At 44.4% G+C, this 19,723-nt stretch overlaps 1 protein-coding gene across 3 annotated transcripts in view; it reads left to right on the top strand.

Annotated features, from left to right (window-relative positions):
- LOC310747833 (parathyroid hormone/parathyroid hormone-related peptide receptor-like) overlaps window positions 1–19,723 on the top strand; it is a 28,417-nt gene that overhangs the window by 5,412 nt on the left and 3,282 nt on the right. For all 3 annotated transcript variants that reach the window (XM_083583112.1, XM_083583113.1, XM_083583111.1), the window contains 11 exons: window positions 4,856–4,961; window positions 6,616–6,726; window positions 8,812–8,936; window positions 10,724–10,818; window positions 12,682–12,871; window positions 14,268–14,421; window positions 15,965–16,025; window positions 17,247–17,313; window positions 18,328–18,422; window positions 18,804–18,945; window positions 19,038–19,079. In XM_083583112.1, the coding sequence (XP_083439238.1) occupies window positions 4,856–4,961; window positions 6,616–6,726; window positions 8,812–8,936; window positions 10,724–10,818; window positions 12,682–12,871; window positions 14,268–14,421; window positions 15,965–16,025; window positions 17,247–17,313; window positions 18,328–18,422; window positions 18,804–18,945; window positions 19,038–19,079 (1,188 nt within the window). The remainder of the gene's footprint in view (window positions 1–4,855; window positions 4,962–6,615; window positions 6,727–8,811; window positions 8,937–10,723; window positions 10,819–12,681; window positions 12,872–14,267; window positions 14,422–15,964; window positions 16,026–17,246; window positions 17,314–18,327; window positions 18,423–18,803; window positions 18,946–19,037; window positions 19,080–19,723) is intronic.

The raw sequence follows: 19,723 nt of genomic DNA, 5'->3' as shown, positions 1-19,723 counted from the left end.
ACCTGAAACTGTTCTTAACCTGAGGTACCACTTTAGCTAATGGGGCCTCCCGCTGCTGCCGCAATTTCTGTTCTCATCCTGAAGCAAAGTTCTTAACCCGAAGTACTATTTCTGGGTTAGCGGAGTCTGTAACCTGAAGCGTCTGTAACCTGAAGCATCTGTAACCCGAGGTACCACTGTATATAAGGGGGGAAAGCACTGGTTCTAACTGTTAATTTAATTTAATGGCCTTTAGATGATGGTGTATGTTACTTCTAAATGTTGTAAGCCGCCCGCTTTGCATTTGGGAAGGTGGGCTCTTGCATGTTCTGCTGAGGGCGGCCCTGGGCTTCTGCCCCAAACTTCCACCCTGATAGCAACAGAGCGGGAAAGGTATAATCTCCAGGCTATGCTGGCAGACTTGAACACAAAGCAAACTATGTTTGGTTACATCAGTTCCCAACCGATTCCATGTTTCTGGTCTGCAGAGCTGTTCCTTGCTAACTTTAGCACGGTGCTGTCAAAAGCTGAACGAGACAAAAGACGTCTTCTTCTTGGCTGGGTTAGGCTGCAGTGTGTGGCACTGCAGCCCAAATCAGAGAAGACGAATGACGGCTTGTTAACAGGGTGACAGGTGTAACAGGATGGTGAAGGAATCCTCAAGGTCTGCACAAAAAATATTTCAGAGGTTCAAATGGGATCTCTCTTTCAACCTTATGAAGCAATGCAGAACTCTTTCAGATGCCTTCTTCCAGCCCAGCTTTTCCAGGCAGCACAATTATACCTCTCTGCAACTGTTTTGTTGTTATTTAGTCGTTTAGTTGTGTCCGACTCTTCGTGACTCCATGGACCAGAGCACGCCAGGCACTCCCGTCTTCCACTGCCTCCCGCAGTTTAGTCAAACTAATGCTGGTAGCTTCGAGAACACTATCCAACCATCTTGTCCTCTGTCCTCCCCTTCTCCTTGTGCCCTCCATCTTTCCCAACATCAGGGTCTTTTCCAGGGAGTCTTCTCTTCTCATGAGGTGGCCAAAGTATTGGAGTCTCAGCTTCAGGATCTGTCCTTCCAGTGAGCACCCAGGGCTGATTTCCTTAAGAATAGATAGGTTTGATCTTCTTGCAGTCCATGGGACTCTCAAGAGTCTCCTCCAGCACCATAATTCAAAACATCAATTCTTCGGCGATCAGCCTTCTTTATGGTCCAGCTCTAACTTCCATACATCACTACTGGGAAAACCATAGCTTTAACTATACGGACCTTTGTTGGCAAGGTGACGTCTCTGCTTTTTAAGATGCTGTCTAGGTTTGTCATTGCTTTTCTCCCAAGAAGCAGGCGTCTTTTAATTTCATGGCTGCTGTTAGTTTTAACAATTCTGCGATGCTGCATCACAAACTCTCACAGCCATTTCAACACCCGCTTCCCAAATAACAAAACCAAACTCTAAGATTACAAATTCCCAAAAATACCATATGTGTACTCTCCACACCTCCAGTTGAAGCCGGACTTTAGAGACGAAAAGTTGACAGCGATCTCAAAATGGGCTCTAGCTCAGACTTTGCAGAGCCTCGAATGGGAATGAACACCTGGACTGCACATCTAACTTTGCTGCAAGACAGCCTTCCTCAACTTGGGGCCCAGCTGTGCTGACTGGGGTTGATGGGAGTTGTGGTCTAAAACATCTGGATTGGTGGGGGGAAAGATTCAAGAAAGTTGCTTAATTATGTGGATGGGAGGATGGTCTCAGTCATTCTGGTGGAGCTGAGAAATGATGGGAAATTTGTGGACCAGTGCTGATACAGGTCCACAAAGACAATGATTTTGCCATCCGATGATACGGTCTTGCAAGATGGACACGAGACTTGAAGACGACAACGAGGACACCCCAGACACACAGTGAACTCTGAAAAGACCTGTTAGGATGAAAAGACAATTGTCAGTCAACAAGTTGTAGGCAACTTTCCACAGCTGTGACTCTCTTTTCTTTTTTTAATTGTTAATATTTAACTTGCTTTTTTTGTAAATACGTTAAATAAAATGCCATTTTTTTGAGAAAAAAGAAAGATGATTTAATATAAATGAGAGTTCAAAGAGGAAGGTGTGACTTTAAAGAAGGCAGCTGTTTTATCCCCACCTTGCCATCACGCTTGTGTTTTTTGTCCCAGTGCGACATTTTGATCAATTACAAGATGTTGAAAAGGCCCGGCCTCTTATTTTATGACACAGATTTTGATCAGTTCAGATGCGGAAAGCCCAGCATATATTCATTTATGCTTTTTTTTTAATCGTTTTCTGATTCTAAAGGTTTGGCTGTGTTGCCTTGATTCCATCTCCTCTTTTAACACCTGGGGCTATAGCAGGACGTTGTTGTTGCTGCTGCTGCTGTCTCTCCCTGTGTTTGTAGCAGCTCTGGAAATTTCATTCTTGATAAGGTCCTTATCGGCCTTCTCAAAATGTCCTGTGCAGATGAGTGATTTAATTGCGGCAGTCACATTTGAGCCTGCTTTCATTGTCTCTCGCCGCCCACTTTTTATGTGGCACGGCTTCTCCATTTCCTGGCAATATTGCAAAGGAAATGAACCGGTCCGTGGCAAATATGAAACAATCTCATAGCCCCTCGTCATAGCTTTTAATACATCTGTGTATCCCACGACCATCCATTAAGGGTTTGCCACTAATGGTCCAGCTCTGCTTTGACATTTCATCTCGTTTTCCTCTCCCATTGTGTACCTGTTTCTTCCAACACATTTCTCCCTTTTTTTTTTTTTTACTTTTTAAAATTTTTATTTGTTTATAGTCTTCTAAGTTGATGGGACACCTGGACTCCCGTCCTAATTCTGGGGTGCAAGACAGTGAATTTAGCATGCTAAAATGTTCAAGTCATGTTTTTTTTTAAAAAAATAAGCCAGGAGTCTGGCTTCCTGATGAAGTAATCATTTGAAGAGATGGACCATTAAGAGAGCAAAAAGACAGGGCGATGGCCCATCCTGGAAGCCATCAACAAGGCAAACACTCTCTGCCAGACTGCAAAGGGGTGGCAGCCCAGTCCTGGGCTCTCTGTAGTTAGCAAAAGACGATACAGAGTTAGAAGGGAGGAGAGTCAGAATCTCAGTGGGCTAGCATAAGCAAGAGGAGAAATAGATGCGTTTGGGGGAAGCAGTTTGCAAGCTGGAGAAAAAGGGGTCATAGCTCAACATGGGCTGATAGTTTGAATCTAACATGGCAGCCATGGGAGAGACGAGACCCTCCTGGAGTGTAAAGCTGGCAGCGCCCCGCCCCCCGCCATCCTAGGCTCAGGTTGTAAAGGTAAAGGGATCCCTGACTATTAGGTCCAGTCGTGGCCGACTCTGGGGTTGTGGCGCTCATCTTGCTTTATTGGCCGAGGGAGCTGGCATACAGCTTCTGGGTCATGTGGCCAGCATGACTAAGCCGCTTCTGGAGAACCAGAGCAGCGCACGGAAACGCCGTTTACCTTCCCGCTGGAGCGGTACCTATTTATCTACTTGCACTTTGACGTGCTTTCGAATTGCTAGGTTGGCAGGAGCAGGGACCGAGCAACGGGAGCTCACCCCGTCGCGAGGATTCAAACCGCCGGCCTTCTGATCGGCAAGCCCTAGGCTCTGTGGTTTAACCCACAGCGCCACCTGTGTCAGGTTGTATATATGTGTAAATGGGAAGCGGGTGGTACTGTGGTCTAAACCACTTTGGCTTGCCAATCAGGTTGGCGGTTCAAATCCGAATATGTAAAATATTTACATATTTTATCCTTCGAAACGCACCTTTCTCCAAATTTCGCACACCCAGTATAAAAACGCATATATTGATGGGAATAACATACAAAACCATATTACATTTGTGGAATTCCCTTGCAGAAATGCATATATTAGACCAAACTGTGTACAAAAATACATATATATATATATATATATATATATATATATATACACACACACACACACAATGGTACCTCGGGTTACATACGCTTCAGGTTACAGACTCCGCTAACCCAGAAATAGTAACTCAGGTTAAGAACTTTGCTTCAGGATGAGAACAGAAATTGTGCTCTGGTGGCGCGGCAGCAACAGGAGGCCCCATTAGCTAAAGTGATGCTTCAGGTTTAGAACAGTTTCAGGTTAAGAACGGACCTCCGGAACGAATTAAGTTCTTAACCCGAGGTACCACTGTACGTAAAATATTTACATATTTTATTCTTCGAAATGCACCTTTCTCCAAATTTCGCACACCCAATATAAAAACACATTTATTGGTGGGAATAACGTACAGAACTATATTACATTTGTGTAATTCCCTTGCAGAAATGCATATATTAGACCAAATTGTGTAAAAAATGCATATATATACAATGGTACCTCACGTTACATACGCTTCAGGTTACAGACTTCGCTAACCCAGAAATAGTACCTCAGGTTAAGAACTTTGCTTCAGGATAAGAACAGAAATCACACAGGATGAGAACAGAAATTGTGCTCTGGCGGTGCGGTGGCAGCAGGAGGCCCCATTAGCTAAAGTGGTGCTTCAGGTTAACAGTTTCAGGTTAAGAACGGACGTAACCTGAGGTACCACTGTATTGGGATAAATCTGCATAAAAATGAACATGGATTTTAAAAAGAAACAAACACAAAAAACATTGGAAAGGGGGCAAGCTGGATTTAAGATGAGTTAAGAATAGGAAACTATGAGAAACCAATAATGTCAGATTTGGTCATCCCTAGCCCAAGCCAAGTCAGTGGGAGAGGCTTTGCTGCCACATTCCTGTCTCTGATGTTGCCTGGTGCTGGAGGATCCAAACGGCACGTGGTCCCAGGTTAGCCAATGGACCTTCCAGCCTCATCTCTCCCTTCTTCATTTGTTTGGCAGGTGGACACCGATGATGTTCTCACCAAAGAAGAACAGATTTACTTGCTGAACGAAGCTAAAGAAAAATGTCACCAGCAGATAAATACCCAGAAGGAAACAGTCCAAGGTACCTGCTTTTTCTGCATTTCTAACTTTTGGTCCTGGGGCCCCAAGTGCATAAAAACATTTTTTAAAATGGTTGAGTCGTATTATTGACACTGGACATCAAAGGAAAGCATGGCACTTGTTAAATGTTGCCTCCGAAAGGAGAAAGAAAGTTGGAATGGATCACTGGGGATGTCTGTTGTTTTTTTTAATTACTCCTTATCATACCAATAACCCTAGCTTACTATGATATTATGTCCAGATCCACAAACTGTGCGCCACAGTAAAGAAATAAAATGAGGTTTTAGGATTTGGTTGCAAGACTGTGTGGGTCAGCAACCTTGCTGAAATGAAGCAGATCTGGGTCTGGATTGGAGACATCTTGTGAACCTCACATGCTCCACTTTGCATTTCATAATGGAACATATTGACCTGTCTAATTTATTATTGTCCACACTGGCTGGCAGCAGACACAGAGCTTCATAAAGAGACTCTCTCAGCTCAAATTGGAGAAACCGAGGATTGATTCATGGAACCTGCTGCCTGCAAAGGCCCTTCTCCTAAGCTGCCGCCCTTCCTAAGCTCTGGAAGAAAGGAGGAGAAGAAACACAATGTAATAAATGAAATAATGTAAAAGCTGTTGTCAACCCAAACAACCTCTTAGCAGAATAGAAAATTACCCATCGCATCTTCAAGCGAGTCACTGGGTGGCTGGTCTTTGCTTCCTTCCAATCAGCCTTCTATTGACAGCAGAAACGCTGCTTGAGTTGACATTCCCCTTCAAAAGTGTGGCACTCAGACCCTCATCACAGGGCCGGCCCTATCGTTGGGGACAGTGAGATGACTGGTTTTGGGTGCCGTGAAAGGGCAGCAATAGTTAGCTGATTTGGTGTGTCATGAAAGAGGAGCAGTGGTTATTTATTTAACTTATTATTGCTTTATCTATTCATATTTGTCAGAGTTGAAAATCCCTGTTCGCTACATGGAGATGTAATGAGACTGAGGGTACATTCTATCGTATATGGTGGACCTGTAAAACTGTAAAAGAGTATTGGGAACATACACTTAAAGAAGATTGGAAAATGTTTATTGAATATGTGGAGGAAAATTGTGTATATCTGAAAACATGGGCACCGTTAAGAAAAATTCAACAGTGTAAATAAATTTTGATGGATGTTATAATGGAATACTGATTGGTTTAGCTTATCTAAAATATGCAGGGATTTATGTTGTGCAAAATGAACCGTGGAAAGAGAGGAAGGGAAGTCATTGATATTTTAAGGTTGTTTAAGTGAATATTCTAAAATGTAAAAAAGAAATTTAATAGAAATTATAATAATAAAAATAATAAAAAGAAAATCTCTGTTCACAACGTTTTGTTGTGGAGAGCTGTAGAAGAATAGCCAGTGCTCTTGAATATCTATCCATCATCTGCAAATATAGATAGATAGATAGATAGATAGATAGATAGATAGATAGATAGATACTATGCTATACTACACTGAAATGTTTACGTGCTTCTTTGATTTTGCTTGAGTCTTCCTGCCACGCTTGCCGTCCTCTCCTGCCACACCTTTTGAGATCCACTGACTTAACCCAAGGATGAAGGTTGCTCTCCTCTGCCCCCCTCAACGCTATCATGCAAAGTTGTGATTAATGTGCCATTTCCTCGTTAGATGGCAACTGTTTGCCTGAGTGGGATGGGATTATTTGCTGGCCCGAAAGCCTCCCCAGCAAAAAGGTGGCCGTTCGATGCCCTGACTACGTCTATGACTTCAACCATCAGGGTATGTACGTTTTCTCGGCCTTCACAGAAAGCTTCAGGTCTTTTGGTTGTTTAGGGCTGAAGCAGATGCTAAAATGCCTCTTTGCCATTTAACATGCTGGTTGTTGTTGTTGTTGTTGTTGTGTGTGTGTGTGTGTGTGTTTAAATATTTTTTATTAAACAATTCCAACATAACAAATTGTCAATCCATATAATCACATACATTATCCCCCCCCCTTCCCCCATTCCCCTTTAATCTTCCCCCCAGGACTTCCCTCAGCTCCTCTCTCTGATTTCTTAAGGAAATTGTCTAAAAAATCTCTAAAAAGACAACAAAATGAACTGGTCTCCTTGGCAGGTTTTGAATAAACATGCACAAATTTATTGGTTGATTACATGATAGATAAGGCAAGGAGATGTATAATTTTATAACATGCAGAGAATAATGTGTGTGTGTGTGTGTGTGTGTGTGTGTGTGTGTGTGTTTTTAATGCAAACAGAACCAGCTTTTTGGCAGGGAGGGTGTCTCTTAATGACTGTGATTGCAGGAAGGGTGGAGGAGCATTTAATACTGAGGAAAATCCCTGAGGAAAATCCCTCCTCAAGAAGGTGTTGTTTGCTTTTGGAGAAAATCTTCTCACCCTCCCATCGGGTGCCAGTGAAGGATTTGGCTCCCAGCAAATACCATCTTTCCTCAGGACCTCAGCAGGGGAACAAAAGGTTATATTCCCCCTCCCCGCCTGCTGCAATCTTGATAATAATCAGCCCATCTCCAGCTGATGTTATTTGCATTATTTAAAAACAACAACACATCAGGTCAAGTTTGGCCCATAGCAGCAGGAGGCTGGTAAACAGGCCAGATCCTTCTTAAGAACCATTAGAAAATAATAACAATTTAACTGGTTTTAGGAGATGATGTTTTGGAGTGTGGGGAGGTTCGTCTTGCTTGTTGAGAAGTCAGGGTGACCGTTCCTTCTTTTTTTAAAAAAGGAGATACCTTGCAAGAAAGTCATTGCTTGGAGGCCTTGCACATGGTTTTGACAGTGGGTCCGTAAGTGACTGTGGAGGCCAATTCTGGATCCACACGTCCTTCCTCAGTGGGGACATAGGTTTTCATGCGGGAGTTGATCACGGTGAGGGTTTGCCAAGCATGCCTTCCTCTTTGCACGTTTCTCCCTTTCGTCCTGAGTTTGAGCGTCTTCAAAGCCCACGACACCTTTGGTAAAGGCTGTTCTCCAATTGGAGCGCTCGCAGGCCAGTGTTTCCCAATTGCCGGTGTTTATACAGTGGTACCTCGGATTAAGTACTTAATTCGTTCCGGAGGTCCGTTCTTAACCTGAAATTGTTCTTAACCTGAAGCACCACTTTAGCTAATGGGGTTTCCTGCTGCGCCGCCGGAGCACAATTTCTGTTCTCATCCTGAAGCAAAGTTCTTAACCCGAGGTAATATTTCTGGGTTAGCGGAGTCTGTAACCTGAAGCGTATGTAACCCGAGGTACCACTGTACTACATTTTTAAAGATTTGCCTTGAGAGAGTCTTTAAACCTCTTTTTGTTGATCACCAGCATTACGCTTTCCATTTTTAAGTTCGGAATAGAGCAGTACACTCTACACTTGCTCAGAAGCACTGTTTTTTGTTTTGTTTAATTTATAATAATTTCTAAACCACATAATCATAAAACTGTAGAATTGGAAGGGATCCCGAGGGTCATCTAGTTCAAATCCCTGCAATGCAAATACAGTGGTACCTCGGGTTAAGTACTTAATTCGTTCTGGAGGTCCGTTCTTAACCTGAAACTGTCCTTAACCTGAAGCACCACTTTAGCTAATGGGGCCTCCTGCTGCTGCCGCGCCACTGGAGCACAATTTCTGTTCTCATCCTGAAGCAAAGTTCTTAACCCGAGGTAATATTTCTGGGTTAGCAGAGTCTGTAACCTGAAGTGTATGTAACCCGAGGTACCACTGTAAACAAAAGCCTCTAGGCGGTTTATTTCCTCTGGGGCCTCTGGCCTTTTAAAAAATGTGCAACTGTTTAGCCTTGCTGGCATCTTCCCCTTCACACGTTCCGCTCCATCTCATTGGACGCTCTGCCTGTCCTTTATTTCAGGTCACGCCTACAGGCGCTGTGATGTTCACGGGAACTGGGAACTGGTGCCCAACATGAACAAGACTTGGGCCAATTACACAGAATGCGCCATATTCTTTGCCCCGGAACGGCAGAATCAAGAAAAGGTTTAATTCCTAAGCAGGGGGAAAAGGGTATCGGGAGGACACAGAGGCTTGTGGAATTGGGTACCACAGGCAGGATTTGAAGGACAGGGACGGGAAGGGAGGAATCTATTGAGATTGGAATTTCTCATAAAAATTGTGCCATAAAGCAGGGGTGATGAATCTGTGGCCTGGCAGGTGTTGAACTCCCATTATTCCTGACCAATAGCTACACTGCTTGGCAATGATGGGAGCTGAGGTCCAACAACACTGATTTCTGAACTAGATGGGATCCTTTCCAGCTCTGTTGTTGTTTAGTCGTTTAGTCATGTCCGACTCTTCGTGACCCCATGGACCAGAGCACGTCAGGCACTCCTGTCTTCCACTGCCTCCCGCAGTTTGGTCAATCTCATGCTGGTAGCTTTGAGAACACTGTCCAACCATCTTGTCCTCTGTCGTTCCCTTCTCCTTGTGCCCTCCATCTTTCCCAACATCAGGGTCTTTTCCAGGGAGTCTTCTCTTCTCATGAGGTGGCCAAAGTACTGGAGCCTCAGCTTCACGACCTGTCCTTCCAGTGAGCACTCAGGGCTGATTTCCTTAAGAATGGATAGGTTTGCTCTTCTTGCAGTCCATAGGACTCTCAAGAGTCTCCTCCAGCACCATAATTCAAAAGCTCTACAGCTCTGTAATTTTAACATCCGGACAGCCACAGGTTCTCCATCCTTTCCGTAAAGGCTGACAATGGATGAGCATATGGAAATCGAATTGCAGAAGGAAATGAGGATATTTGGCCTGGTTGGGGGGGGGGGGCGGAACGGACCGAGGGAAGATAATCTGATCATTTCCAAAGATTTAAAAATAACCTCCCCAAAGGTGGTAGGGGTGGGATGCAATTGCTCACCCCATTTGCTATATTATCTGATAATTACACATCTGAAATGTTATAATTATCTACCGCAAGCAGAGAATTAGCGTGTGTACTTTGAAATATCAACCAACAAAGCAAATCAGTGTTGCTCACCATAATTGTAGTCAACGTAATGAAACAAATATTGGAGAAAGAGAGAGACAGAGTGGTCAGACTGTTGTTTGGTTCCTAAGCCATTAAAGCAGGTGTCAGCAAACTTTTCCAGCAGGGGGCCGGTCCACTGTCCCTCAGACCTTGTGGGGGGCCGGACTATATTTTTTTGGAGGAAATGAACGAATTCCTATGCCCCACAAATAACCCAGAGATGCATTTTAAATAAAAGCACACATTCTACTAACGTAAAAACACTAGGCAGGCCCCACAAATAACCCAGAAATGCATTTTAAATAAAAGGACACATTCTACTCATGTAAAAACACGCTGATTCCCGGACCATCTGCAGGTCGGATTGAGAAGGCGATTGGGCCGCATCTGGCCCCCGGGCCTTAGTTTGCCTACCCATGCATTAAAGGTTCAGGCTAGCACTTTGAAACTTACTGGGAGCCAGCGAAGCTGTCACCCCTTGCCCAGTCCCTCTTCGCAATCTAGCCACAAAGCCAGGGGCGAGTTGCAGTTTTTGAACTGTCTTCAACGGCAGCCCCATGCAAATTTGCCACTGCTTTCAGAGCATACCTTCAACAAGGTACCAGCAACTGGGGAACATAATTAGGTGGCAGAATTGTCTTCTTCAGAAAGTTGCACAAGAAAATTGCAACAGCTGGAGGATATTCTATTTTGGAAAAGGGAAAGTGCTTTAGATGGGGGTTCTTGACATGGCGTAGCAAGTTGTGACAATGGCTCTGCAGTCCTTCTGTGCTGGAATGCCTCTCTTTTCCTCACGCAGGAAGTGTTTGACCGGCTGCGCATCATCTACACCGTTGGCTACTCCATCTCCCTTGCCTCCCTTGTGGTCGCCATGTGCATCCTTTGCTACTTCAAGTAAGGAGGGCAGTTCTTATTGATTCATTGCCCCATCCCACCCCCTGAACTCTAACCCACGGCCTTATTCTACAGTGGTACCTCGGGTTAAGAACTGAATTCGTTCCGGAGGTCCGTTCTTAACCTGAAACTGTTCTTAACCTGAGGTGCCACTTTAGCTAATGGGGCCTCCCACTGCCACCACCACCGCTGTGCGATTTCTGTTCTCATCCTGAAGCAAAGTTCTTAACCCGAGGTACTATTTCTGGGTTAGCAGAGTCTGTAACCTGAAGCGTCTGTAACCTGAGGTACCACTGTACTAATCATGGCCAGCAAAACTAAGAGAAAAACTATCTTGGTTTGGTTTCCTATGTGTGGTGGGGTAGACTTGGCTTGGGGCGGGGCCTGACAGGCTCAATAAAGGACTGCTGCTGGGCTGAGAGGGGTCTGTTTTTGTTTCTTAAATTGCTTTTATTTTTTATCTATGTAATTTTAAATTGTGATTGATATTGTATTCTTAGTTTCAGATTTTATGATTTATGTGGAAATTGTTTTCCATTTGGTTGTGTACGTTCTGATGTGCTTTATTTATTGCTTATGACTTTTGTTATGTTGGTCATTATGTAAATCTTGTCATGCTGTAAGCTGCTTTGAGCATAGTTTTAACTATGGAAAGGCGGCGTACAAATAAAATGATAATGATGACTTTGCTTACAGAACCTCAGGTAAGTACAGGTGGTGGCAAGATAGTTCTATTCTCCCAAGGCACATAATAATAATAATAATAATAATAATAATAATAATAGCTTTTTCTGGGGGGAAGCAGGGGTATGCATACCCCTAAACATTTTGTGAATCTTTGTACTTTTGTACATGTGCTGTATTTATTTCCCCCGATTTGAACTATAAAATGGTCATTTTCTTGAGTCAAAATGAGAGTACCCCTAAATATTTTTTTTTTGAAAAAAAAAACACTTATTATCATTATCATTCTTAATTTATATACCACCCTTCATCATAAGATCTCAGGGTGGTCACAGAATAAAATAGAAGATAAAAACACAAGTAAAAACAGCAAAACAATAACCCTCCCTTCCCACAGGTACATTGAAAAGCCTGTAGAATATTAATCCGCCAAAGGCCTGATTGAAGAGGAATGTTTTTGCCTGGCGCCTTCTCAGTAGAAGGTTGCTGTTGTTGTTTAGTTGTTTAGTCGTGTCCGACTCTTCGTGACTCCATGGACCAGAGCACGCCAGGCACTCCTGTCTTCCACTGCCTCCCGCAGTTTAGTCAAACTCATGCTGGTAGCTTCGAGAACACTATCCAACCATCTCGTCCTCTGTCGTCCCCTTCTCCTTGTGCCCTCCATCTTTCCCAACATCAGGGTCTTTTCCAGGGAGTCTTCTCTTTTCATGAGGTGGCCAAAGTACTGGAGCCTCAGCTTCAGGATCTGTCCTTCCAGTGAGCACTCAGGGCTGATTTCCTTCAGAATGGATAGGTTTGATCTTCTTGCAGTCCATGGGACTCTCAAGAGTCTCCTCCAGCACCACAATAGAAGGTGGAATCATGTAATAATAAGGAGCACAGCTGCTCATTATTTTGGTTATCTCATACTATTTTCTCCTGGCAGTGTCGTTTGGTGTTTAGAGTTCCAGACTAAGAATGGGGAGAGACCCAGGTTCAAAACCCTTCTCAGCCATAGATTGGGGTGTGTGTGTGATGGGGGCCAATCACACCCTCTTTCTCAGCCTAGCTTACCTCACAGTCATTGCTGGGATAAAAGGATGGTGTGGAAAATACGCATGGTACCTTGGAAGAGCGGGCAGGATTAAGACATAACATATAAATAAATTGAAATCCTCCGCTTATTAATGTGTGTTTAAGGCGGCTTCACTGCACCCGAAATTACATCCACCTCCATCTCTTTGCCTCCTTCGTCTGCCGAGCTGTGAGCATCTTTGTGAAGGATCTCGTGCTGTACTCGACCTTGCGACTTGAGGGGCTGCAGAAAACGCAGGACAGTGACTGGGATGCTGAAGATCTGAGCCTCGCCTTGGGATCCAGGACCCAGCTAGTAAGTCCCTAGTGTTTAGGTTTTGTTTCCCTCTTCTCGGTGTCTATTAAGAAGTGTGATGTGTGCCTTGGCTTAAAATCTTCCTGGAAGTTTTAGGGAACAAGGATACAGATTTCAGAACAGTCAGCTCAAGATGGTTTCCATATATATATATATATATATATATATATATATCATGCCAACCTAGCAATTTGAAAGCACAGCAAAGTGCAAGTAGATAAATAGGTACCACTCCAGCGGGAAGGTAAACGGCGTTTCCGTGCACTGCTCTGGTTCGCCAGAAGCGGCTTAGTCATGCTTAGTCATGCTGGCCACATGACCCGGAAGCTGTACGCCGGCTCCCTCGGCCAATAAAGCGAGATGAGCGCCGCAACCCCAGAGTCGGCCACGACTGGACCTAATGGTCAGGGGTCCCTTTACCTTTATATATATATATATATATTTCTTATCTTATACAATGTTTTGGACTTCCATCAACCACAGCTGGAGATTTTTCAACCTTTATCACTTTATCTACATTTCATTAATTTCCTTATTACTTTTAATAATCCTTAACCAATAATTCTCTTCTCAATCTTCTCTGCAATATTTCACATAATCCTCCTTGCAAAACTTCTTGCAATCCTACTAGCGTAATCTGTTTATTACAACTGATTTTCAAATAGTTCAAATATTTACTCCAGTCCTCTGAGAATCTCTGGTCCTGCAGGTTTCGAATCCTTCCTGTCATCTTATCTAATGGTTTCCTAATCAAAAATAATAATTAAAAAACCCAGCATTTTAAATTAATCAGCATTCCATTTCTGAAAGAAAGAAAAAGTGAGATGGTGATCTCTTGGACTTGAATGCTGTTAATCTGCCTGTTCCTCCTATTAACCTCTAGTTAGCAGCAGGAACAACAACTATTAACCAAAAAACCTTGCAAAAGATTTGAGTGTGACCAGTGGGGGTTGTCCAAAACTTGGTCCTAAGAAGAAAAAAGATATGATACCTTTTTATCAATGGATTGACAATACAGTATGACAAACATTCACAACTTATGAACGGACTGCTTACAGGCACAGACTTTGCTTGGATAACTACGATAACATTTGGAATGAGTTTCTACAGAATGTTGCAGGCTATTAACTACATAAGTATTAGGATAATAACACTGTATTGATTTATATAAGAATGTACGGGAGTATCTTAGATTGCATTTTTGTATATGGGTTTTCCTTTCTTATAATCACCTTCGTTTTTTTATTCATTTTTTCTTCCGTTTTTTTCTGTATCGCTTTATTTATTTACAATTGAAATTATTTCAATAAAATACACCAAAGAAACCCAAAATACTTTTTATTGGTCCTAACAACCACCACCACCAAAAAGGATGTTTGCTTCTTTGTTCTTTCAGGCAGGCTGCAAGGTAGCTGTGACCATCTTCCTCTATTTCTTGGCTACCAATCACTACTGGATCTTGGTGGAAGGTCTCTATCTCCACAGCTTGATCTTCATGGCTTTCCTCTCAAACAAAAGCTACTTGTGGGCCCTTACACTCATCGGGTGGGGTAAGCACAGTCCAGTTCAGTCTCTCGGCTCCTGCTCTGACTATGAACCTACACAGGGAAGCTCAAACAGGGCAAGTGAAGGTCACAAGAGGCTGCCCTTGTATTCCCCAGAGTGGCTGGGGAAACCCAGCCAGATGGGCAGGGTATAAATAATAAATTATTATTATTTGAAAGGTCTCTCTCACCTCCTGTAACCACAGCTCTCTTTGACGATGCGTTTCCCTTCCCACCACCCATCATGTGGCGCAGAGGACGCGGGTGGCACTGTGGTCTAAACCACTGAGCCGCTTGGGCTTGCCGATCAGAAGGTCGGCGGTTCAAATCCTCACGACAGAGTGAGCTCCCGTTGCTCAGTCCCTGCTCCTGCCAATCTAGCAGTTTGAAAGCACACCAGTGCAAGTAGATAAATAGGTACCGCTCCGGCGGGAAGGTAAACGACATTTCTGTGCGCTCTGGTTTCTGTCATGATGTCCCGTTGTGCCAGAAACGGTTTGGTCATGCTGGCCACATGACCCGGGAACTGTCTGTGGACAAACGCTGGCTCCCTCGGCCTGAAAGCGAGATGAGCGCCACAACCCCATAGTCACCTTTGACTGGACTTAACAGTCCAGGGGTCCTTTAGCACAAAGGATGAGGTACAGTGGCCCAGTGGATAGGGCCCCTGCACCATTCATAGTTGTGTAGAAGTGGGAACTTGTATGGCATATACAAAGTCAGTGAATACTAGAGTAGCAAGCATGGAGCCCTCCTGATGTTGTTGAACTCCACTTCCCATCAGCCTTGCCAGCCAGCAAGGCCATTGGTCAGGGATGACATCACAAGACTGGTTTGATGGAGAGGAATGGTGGGAGGATCTAGCTGGGGAAGAAGGGAAGAAGGCTCAGAGCCAGGGGAGTGGTGGTGGGACGATGATGGGTAGTCACAGGGATAATACTGGGAAGAGGAGGAGTCGGAAGCTGAAGAGGTCACAGGGTTTAGTGAGTGGGGAGAATCTGTGGCAGATAGAAGTCCAGACTCAGAGGCAGAAGCTGAAGCAGGAGAGGAGGGAGGCCAAGAAATGGAGATGGGTCTGGCTGGTGAAGAGGCAGGGGTGTCCTCCCCTCCTGCTGCAACAAGCTCCTCTCTCCCTCAGTCTCTCAGACCCAGGAGAAGCATGAAGAGGGGGGAGGAGAGGTTAGCTTCAGCAGGCACAGTCTGATTGCTGGGGGGAAACCCTGGAGAGGAGATTTGGGCAGCCGTGGGGAGGTGGGAACCTTCAGTCTCAGCAACTGCTTCATGGGGGCAAGACCTGCCAGAGAGGAGTAGGCCTGATACTCCTGTTTTTGCTCATGAAGAGTTAACTCCAACTTGCTCAGTGTGATTTACTGCTGGCTGGCTCCTGTCTTGATGATGGGAGTTGTGGTCCAACAACATCAGCAAGGTAATATGTAGCCGCCTCCTGGTGTATACTATTGGCATCGCATTTTCTCCTACTGTCCTTTTAAGAGCCCACTGGAAACCCAGATCTCTTTCTGCTTGCTTTTGTTTTTCTTTTTCCTTCGAGGGGTACCTGCTGTCATTGTGTCTGTTTGGGCCAGCGTCAGAGCATCCCTGGCTGATACACAGTATGTACTTTCTGCTTCTCTTAAATCACTATTTAGGGAGACTGGGCACGATGAGTTAGTAAGGAGAGAGAAAATTAATTGCTTTAGCCACTACCTTATAGGAACAGATTTTTAGACCTTATTTGTTTTTTGTATCCTACATTATGTGTGGACCTGATAAGGAGAGCTGTTTTTTCCCCTGGGTTAAAGAATATAATCTTCACCCCCCCAAAAAAAACAACCCACCCCTATATCAGGTCCATTTTTTATACAGGTACTAGCAAAATCTGTGCTATAGTTCATAGATGGCAGAGTTTTGCAACAACAAAACAAATTGTAGTAACACAAACCTCATGTCCAATTTAGGAACCCTGTAGTTTAGTGTATGTAATTCAGGCTGGTGGTCTTACAGTGGTGATGCCTGAACCTGAACCTCTCTAGTTTGAATCTTACTTCTGTCACGGGTTCATTAGGTGCTATTTGGTAAGCCACTCTCTTGGCCTCAAATATCAAAACTGCCATATTAGGACAAGCAAACTTGGACCTACCTTGTAGGGTTGGTGATAATGATCACAGTATTTACCGGTTTAAAATGTCGTGTAAATGATTTGAATTTCTTAAGGCTGAAAAAAGCCAAAATGTCCTGAAGCTCAGAAACTCAAAAGCTGACCGATTCCTATTCTCTTCAGTAGCATAAGCTATAGGGATGCGGGTGGTGCTGTGGGTTAAACCACAGAGCCTAGGACTTGCCGATCAGAAGGTCGGCGGTTCGAATCCCCGCGATGGGGTGAGCTCCCGTTGCTCGGTCCCAGCTCCTGCCAACCCAGCAGTTTGAAAGTACGTCAAAGTGCAAGCAGATAAATAGGTACTGCTCTGGCGGGAAGGTAAACGGCATTTCCATGCGCTGCTCTGGTTCGCCAGAAGCAGCTTAGTCATGCTGGCCATATGACCCAGAAGCTGTACGCCGGTTCCCTCGGCCAATAAAGCGAGATGAGCGCTGCAACCCCAGTCGGCCACGACTGGAGCTAATGGTCAGGGGTCCCTTTACCTTTACCTAGCATAAGCTATGTGCTATGCCATGTTTTTAATGCTGTGAACAACCCCGGGACCTTAGCGAGAAGGACAGGTAATGAAAAAATGAATAATAATAATGCAAAAAGGACTTGAGGCTCAAAGGTGTCGGGCCAGAGACCCCATATGGATATACCCCTTTGGTGCTTAACTTCAGCCTCTCTTCATCAGGTGCTGGGACCTCAGTGCTGGAAACATGAAATGGATCTACCAAGTTCCTATCTTGGCGGCAGTTGTGGTAAGAAGGGCACAAAAGGAGTACAAGACCACGAGCTTGCTGAAGCTAAGCAGGCCTGTGGGACTGATCAGCAGCTGGATGGGCTGGGAACCTGGGAACCACATTTCCTGCCATGGGCTCCATGATGGAAGGATTTGGAAAATGAATTTTAGAAATGCAAATTAGGGTGGGCTGGAAAGGAGGCATTCAAGGTGTCCTTTTGGCCAGTTGCCGAACCACTTTGTAACTGATGAAAATCAGTTGAAAATTAAAAAATGAAAATGTCTTCTCCCATATAAATCCTGCACTTGAGTTTTAAGATCAGCCCACGTGGTCTCGCAAAGAGTAGCATCTTTTGTGGATGGTAGTTTAGCACCCATTAGATGCAGAGTATTTGCAGTTGCTGCCTTTGTGTTATGGAATACCTACCTCCAGAAACATCACTTCGTCCCTCCTCTTTTCAAAGGCGGGGGACGATGACCCCATTCTTATTATACTGGTATTCTGCAAATTGTGCCCTTAGTAGCTGAGGCAGTGGTTCAGAAGCTGGGGATGAGTTTGAGTTGGTTTTGGTTTGTTTATTACTGATTGTATTGGTTGTTGTTTGGTTTTTTAATGATTGCTGATCACCGCCACGTGATTTTATTGAGTTGTGTTCAATTCACTTTTATCCAGAGTTAGACCTATTAGAATTAATGACTACGAGTCACTTAGGCCCATTAATTTCAACAGGTCTACTCTGAGTAAAAGTAGGTCGGCTACAACCCATATGGGCCAACAGCAGAAATGCATTCTCTATAGCAGGGTTTCCCAAGCTTGGGTCTCCAGCAGCTTTTGGACTACAATCCCCATCATCCCTGACAACTGGGTCCTGCTAGCTAGTGATAATGGGAGTTGTAGTCCAAAACCAGCTGAAGACCCAAGTTTGGGAAACCCTGCTCTATAGCACAGCAAATAAAAGGAAATTGAAGAATGGCATTTCACTGGCATGGAAAATGCCTGGAGCGACATGAAGTGTCTTTTCATTGCCGGCAGGTGAACTTTTTCCTCTTCCTCAACATTGTGAGAGTCCTTGCATCGAAGTTGTGGGAGACAAATGCAGGGAAATTAGATCCCCGCCAACAGTACAGGTATGTAGCTTGGAGCAGCTGAAACAGACCTCCCAGTGTTGGCACTACAATGAATAAATACTTTCTTACTGAAATATGTCCCCCTTTATTAATGCTCTGTTAATTTCTGATTGCCTAGAATACTGAAACTTCTTGCCTGCTGGATTTCTGTCCTGCTTTGTTCTTCATCTTCATTTGACTTAAAGCTGGTTCTTGCTGTCAATCAGATCATTTATCTGTGTTATTATGGTGGTTTCCTCTTATGCACCGTCTTCTTCAAGCTTCTGCCCTTTTAAGGTCTCCACCCATTATTGCCTCCCTTATTCCCCATTACGGGCCCTTCAGCTCTCCTCCTGGATGATCCAAAAATGGAATGACCGCACAAAATCCCTTTCTTTCCAGGAAGTTACTAAAATCCACCCTTGTTCTGATGCCCCTCTTTGGTGTTCATTATGTGGTGTTCATGGCCATTCCTTACACAGCTGTGTCCAGTGTCCTCTGGCAAATACAGATGCACTACGAGATGCTCTTCAATTCTTTACAGGTGGGTCTTCATGGCGGGTGAAGCCTTTTGTGTTTGATCCATTCAGTCACAGCTATTTCCATCTATGGTTGTCTCTTTTTTTCTATCGACAGGGTTTCTTTGTGGCTTTCATTTACTGTTTCTGCAATGGCGAGGTAAGGAACATTTCTTCCGAGATGCACAAATATTTAGCTGCGATCCTCTCTTCATTGGGTGTATTCTGCACCTAGTGCACGGGGAGGGGTCAACCTCCTTCCCCATGCCCGGTATTTCTTCTGCCTGGAGAATATGGTTGCGATTATTTCGTTTCCAAAATGGAAAATATTTCCCAACACCTATGCCCTTTGATATGGTATCCTGATCTTTTATGTATAGGGGGCATTGGAGTTACTCAATGACTAAGAGCACTCTCTGAGTGGTCAGATACACAGCCTGGGACTTAATGGAATTAGGCACCTCCCCTTTCATAGAACAGTTCGGGAATGGGGATAGCATCCCACCCATATGCTCTTAGCTGGAGAAGAGAGGGGGGAAAATTGGACTCTAGCAGGGGTGGGCAGTTAATAAGCCATTGTTCTGCTTTTACCAGCTGTGAAGTACAGTGGACGCTCAGGTTGCGAACGTGATCCGTGCGGGATGCACGTTCACAACCTGCAGTGGCACGTTTGCGCACGTGCGGGTTGCAATTCGCCGCTTCTGTGCATCCGCCGAAATCTGGAAGTAACCTGTTCCGGTACTTCTAGGTTTCGGCGGTCCGTAACCTGAAAAAGTGCAACCTTGAGTCTGTAACCCAAGGTAA

This window comes from Podarcis filfolensis (assembly GCF_964270895.1).
Source record: "Podarcis filfolensis genome assembly, chromosome: 13".
NCBI classification, from domain to species: Eukaryota; Metazoa; Chordata; class Lepidosauria; order Squamata; family Lacertidae; genus Podarcis; species Podarcis filfolensis.
The sequence above is the reverse complement of the archived record's forward strand: the minus strand, read 5'-3'. Positions and strand labels throughout refer to the sequence as shown.